This window comes from Sphaeroforma arctica, assembly GCF_001186125.1.
Source record: "Sphaeroforma arctica JP610 unplaced genomic scaffold supercont1.1067, whole genome shotgun sequence".
NCBI lineage: Eukaryota > Ichthyosporea > Ichthyophonida > Sphaeroforma > Sphaeroforma arctica.
Genome location: NW_014039491.1, coordinates 1 through 5903, shown reverse-complemented (window position 1 = coordinate 5903; position 5903 = coordinate 1). Strand labels below are relative to the sequence as shown.

Below are 5903 nucleotides of genomic sequence, written 5' to 3'. Positions count from 1 at the left end.
TGTGTAGTGTGTGTGTAGTATAGTATATATATATATATATATATACTATATATATATATAGTATATATATATATATATATCACTAACTCTTATGTCGATTACATACTTGCAGTTCTTTTGGTCCTGGCACGGAGTGGGTTTCTGGAGTGGACTATCAGATGTCTGATGATGCTGAGCGTAAATCCGCTTTCGTAGATGCAATTAAAAGGTGTGCCTACTTGCAAGTGCACATCTTGGTGTCGTGTGTAGTCTCCCGATAGAGCTGTTCTAGGGCGTAGGGACTTTGGGTTTTAGTGCTGTGGAGTGATGGTGATCGCCCACTTAGCAACCCTACTGTGTGGGTTGGCATAGCAACCCTACTGTGTGGGTTGACATAGCAACCCTACTGTGTGGATTGGCATAGCAACCGTACTGTGTGGGTTGGCATAGCAACCCTACTGTGTGGGGTGGCTTAGTATACGTCTCTGTTCTCGGCTGCACTCGGCTGGTCACAGCTGACCGATCAACCACTGTGCCAGTGGTGTGTCTCTGAGTCTATTCTTCTGCCCATGGCCATTAATAGGTCACTCATCCTCATGTAGGTAGGTAAATGTCCTGGTGTCTGTCCCTACAAGCATTGGCTTGGCCCATAACCCCTGACACCGGTCCTGTTGTCCATTTTTCAGGTACTGGCCCGATGTGGACGCTGAGAATGTGAGTCCGTCCTACAGTGGCATCCGCCCTAAAATCGTGGGGCAAAACGAACCAGCCGCCGACTTCATGGTGTGTGGCAGATACGAATAGGGATGAATAAGGGGGACATTCCTAAAATCCTAAACCCTAAGCCCTGATTCCTATCATACGAGTAGTGTATACAGGGCTATGCCAACGCATAGTGTGTGTGTGGGTGTGGGTGTTGTACTGTGTCGTGTGTGTGTGCGTGTGTAATATAATCTATTGTGTATGTGTACTTATTACACCACATCGTGTGTGCGCGTGCTCGATTGCCTAGTGTATGTGTGTCTACTATAAACTTATGGCGTATGTCTGCTCGTTATATCACCCAGTGTGTGTGTGTGTGTCTGTGTCTTTTGTGTATCTATATGTGTGTTTGTCTTGTGTCTGTGTCTGTGTATGTGTATGTGTACGTGTATGTGTATGTGTATGTGTATGTGTATGTGTATGTGTACGTGTATGTGTATGTGTACGTGTACGTGTACGTGTATGTGTATGTGTATGTGTATGTGTATGTGTATGTGTATGTGTATGTGTATGTAGTATGGGTATGTGTAGTGTGTATGTGTATGTGTATGTGTATGTGTGTGTGTATGTGTATGTGTCTGTGTATGTGTACGTGTACGTGTACGTGTATGTGTATGTGTATGTGTACGTGTATGTGTATGTGTATGTGTATGTGTATATGTCTGTGTATGTGTGTGTATGTGTACGTGTATGTGTATGTGTACGTGTATGTGTATGTGTACGTGTATGTGTATGTGTATGTGTATGTGTGTGTGTGTACTAGTGTTTCGTGCACAGTACATTACAGTTCAACTTCCGAGAAGGCGATAGTTTGCGCTTCTGTTTGTGGACTCATTGGCGTTTGAAGTAGTTTCTCATTTTGCTTTCACATGGTCGCATACGATTGGTGTCTGTAGTGTACTATAGGGTTATATAGCTACACCCTAAACCCTAAAACCTATAGTGTTTTACAGTGTACGTCCTTTACTTCTGGACCACACCTCTCCCACACCACGAGACCCCTGAGCTATATCTTTATTTCCCACATGCTACTACTGTTGTTGTCTTTCCTACTGTCATATTATATTATTGACTGCTGTTATATCTTTATTTTATACATGCTACTGCTGTTGTTGTCTTTCCTACTGTCATATTCTTGACTGCTGTTATACCTTTATATCCCACATGCTAATACTGTTGTTGTCTTTCCTACTCTCCTATTTTGACTGCTGTTATATCTATATTTCACACATTTGTCTTAACTACTCTCCTATTCTTGACTGCTGTTGTTGGCGTTACCGCTATTGTCTGCACAGATACAAGGTCCCCGTGAGACGGGGTGTGGCATGGTTCATCTGCTGGGCATTGAGTCGCCTGGGCTCACCTCTAGCCTGGCCATAGCAGAGTACGTTGTGAGTAGTTTAGATCAGCCACCAGCTTAGTCATACGACACAGATACTATAAATAAACGGTAGATATAGTGCAGGATGCTATAAGCTTTGCAGAGTACGTTGTGAGTGGTATAGATCAGCCACCAGCTTAGTCATACGACACAGATACTATAACAACGGTAGATATAGTGCAGGTTGCTATATGCTTTGCAGACTACGTTGTGAGTGGTATAGACCAGCCACCAGCTTAGTCATGCGACACAGATACTATAAATAAACGGTAGATATAGTACAGGTTGCTATAAGCTTTACAGACTACGTTGTGAGTGGTTTAAATCAACCACCAGCTTAGTCGTACTACACAGATACTATAAATAAACGGTAGATATAGTGCAGGTTGCTACAAGCTTTGCAGCGTAAGCTGTGAGTAGTTTAAATCAGACATCAGCTTAGTCGTAGTACAAAGATACTATAAACAAACGGTAGATATAGTACAGGTTGCTATAACCTTTGCAGAGTACGATGTCAGCAGTTCAGAGCTGCCACCAGTGTAGTCATACTATACAAATACTATAAAAGCTGTATGACATGTAATCTTAATGTATTATGTATGTATTATGCATGTATCATGTATGACATGTAATCTTAATGTATTATGTATGTATCATGTATGATATGTAATCTTAATGTATTATGCATGAATTATGTACGACATGTAATCTGATTACATGTATGACCCACACATGTAATCTTAATAGTTTATAGAGACGAGTGTACATGTAATCTCAATAGTTTATACAGACGAGCGTACATGTCATCTTAATAGTTTATACATTCGGGTGTACATGTGATCTTAATAGTTTATACAGACGAGTGTACATGTAATCTTAATAGTTTTTACAGAAACGAGTGTACATGTAATCTTAATAGTTTATACAGACGAGTGTACATGTACTCTTAATGAGTGTACATGTAATCTTAATAGCAAGTGGGATGACTCAGAGGAAGCCTTTGACCATTGATGATATCTCCCAATTGGTATCCAGCGAGTACGGCTCACTGACCGTCGCGCCATCGGCACTGATGTCACACACTTCAATCTGTAGTGTGAGCAGTGGGGTGGGATGTTAATAGTTGATAGTGAACATGTTGTATGTGGGTAGGGTTTGGGGTTAATTATAGTTGATGTGTCAGTTATAGGTAATATGTTGTATGAAGTTAGGGTTTGTAATCAATCATAGTTGATGGGTTAGTTATAGATAATATGTTGTATGAAGTTAGGGTTTGTGGATACTTATAGTTGATGTGTTATTTATAGTTAACATGCTAATTATAGTTAACGTGTTAGTTATAGTTAATGTGTTTAAGTATAGTTCGTATCTCATTTATAGTTAATAAGTTAATTATAGTCATTATGTCGACTATAGGTAATATGTCGACTATAGGTAACATGTTAACTTTAGAGAATACGTTAAATATACTTCATTTGTTATATATACATAATCTGCTATATAACAAGGGTGACCAACCCGCAACCACATCACGAGACGCGAATCCGTACCAAAATATAAGTAACTGTTCACAAATACTCTCTATTGAAATATTGGGAGGTAGCAATAGTGCAGGTATACTAAACACCCTCCCCCACTCCCCCTGATTACGGAAAAGGAGGTTCTGTCTATTTCTAATAGATATGCTGGACTGTAACTATCCGATCTGTGTAATCGAAAACGTATTCATAAATATCACAGTTACGCCCATGGCAGTTCAATAATGTTTGGCCCTGAAGTCACACTTGGCATACGTAAATTACGTGAATCACGTGAAATACGTGAATTACGTGAATTCCATCCCGTGATACATGAATTTGTGCATCTGTCGAGATCAACACGTGCTTCTGCCACACTCTGACAGGCGCATATACTTGACATTTACATATCTTCCCCACTCTTTGTCACATTCACATGCACCAAAACCCTAGAGCATAACCTGCAAGAAAACCTTACCTTGTTGAGTGAACGGGCATCGCGGTAGTATAGCACACGCATGACATTCTCAATGCACGTCACAGCCTCCTCCTTAGTCATGTTGGGATTCTTCTCATGTGCTGTAGGGCCACAGAAACACGCCACACGCAGACGGTTAGCATATGTAAGGATAGCGTACAATGGTGTGATTGCCATATAATATGATTGGCATAAGTTATGATTGGCATATGTATATTATGAATGGCATATGTAAGGATAGTGCAATGGTGTGATTGCCATATAATATGATTGGCATAAGTCATGATTGGCATATGTATATTATGATTGGCATATGTAAGGATAGTGCAAAGAATATGGGGATGGGTGTGCGAGCGGTAACGTAGACTGGGATTAGTCTAGTCTAGTCCTCTACTGAGGCACATCATATATATATATATATATATATGTGTGTGTGTGTATGTGTGTGTGTGTGTGTGTGTGTGTGTGTGTGTATGTGTATATATTTATATATATATACATGTGTGTGCGTGTGTATAAACATATATATATATATATATACACTAAAAACCCTACAACTTAACCCCCCCTAAAAGTGGGAAACAGTACAACAGCCGATACAGATGTATTTTAGATTCGCATGACAATGTCCACACAACACAGAAAGACATTGAACTGGAACGTTCCAGACAGAAAAGGAGATACATACAAAATACAAATAAACAAAAGACGTACATACATACAACACACACAAACAAAAGACGTACATACATACAACAGACAAACAAACAAAAGGCGTTCACGTAGACAGCTCTGTATCCAAATATCAATACAATTACAACTGCACGTGTTTATATCGTTTCTTGCTTCACGAGCACAACCAGCGGCATCATTGATTACAGAGTCGACAAATGGCACCCACAACACTATCGAGAGAAGTGTTTACAGCGCATAGACCACGCACGCGCATAGACAACCAGGCCGACACCATCCATCTCACTCAACGTTACTGTGGAAACCGTGCGCCAATCCAGAGCCAAAGGTGGGTCGTATTTCGTATTTCATACTGACAATAGAGATGCAGATACATACCCGCGCGTAGGATAGGCAGGCCGATGTAGGCGCCATAACCAGTAGCAACGGTGTCATCAGTCCATGAGATGCCCAATTTGTCAGTCACACCCAACAGCCTGTAATGGGCACGGACAAGAGGATGTGGGTCAGTCAACCACGAAGGATCTCAGACGAACGCGTATGATTGGAGATAACGTTTTGGAACATAGAGGGCTCGGAGCTATGGATGGAAGTACCGAACAGAGAGGTTCGAATGGAGTGTCTATATACAAGCTGTTAACGCCATGAGTATGGCGTTGGGTCTGGATAAACGGTATCGTTGCCGTTGTGCCTGCAATGCGATCTGTTCAGTCTGTGACCGTGAGAGTTGAAGTCGCACGTTCATGGTAGAGCGTAAGCATAGATCACTCTCAGGCCTACTATAGCTTGGGCTGTAACACTCCACAACACCACCACACATGTGTCACAATCACACAGAAGTCAAGTCTTTGCATTGGTGTGTACAGCCATCGTGAGCATTACATCTGCAAGATCACACTACCTAACTCAATGCGAAGACTGGGGATACGACAGGGATATACCGCAGGTGACAGCACGCAACCAACCAAACAAAAACATCAAGATATCGCATGTATATATATGTATATATATATATATATATATATATATATATATGTGTGTGTGTGTGTATATATATACGACTAGTAGTACGTAACTATATGTATNTATATAT

At 40.9% G+C, this 5903-nt stretch overlaps 2 protein-coding genes across 2 annotated transcripts in view; one reads left to right on the top strand and one right to left on the bottom strand.

The window, feature by feature from the left end:
• Positions 1 to 2267, top strand: part of SARC_09867 (hypothetical protein) — a gene marked incomplete at its 5' end in the record, with an annotated part of 3103 nt that extends 836 nt beyond the window's left edge. The window contains 3 exons of the mRNA XM_014296102.1: positions 113 to 208; positions 666 to 762; positions 2037 to 2267. Coding sequence (XP_014151577.1) covers positions 113 to 208; positions 666 to 762; positions 2037 to 2162 — 319 coding nt within the window. The 3' untranslated portion in view covers positions 2163 to 2267. The remainder of the gene's footprint in view (positions 1 to 112; positions 209 to 665; positions 763 to 2036) is intronic.
• Positions 2268 to 3109: 842 nt separating this feature from the next.
• Positions 3110 to 5286, bottom strand: SARC_09866 (hypothetical protein; the record flags this gene model as incomplete). The annotated part of the gene is made up of 3 exons (XM_014296101.1): positions 3110 to 3211; positions 4118 to 4218; positions 5189 to 5286. Coding segments are annotated over 3 exons (301 nt in total), but the record flags the coding sequence as incomplete, so codon positions are not given.
• Between the last annotated feature and the right edge of the window lie 617 nt (positions 5287 to 5903).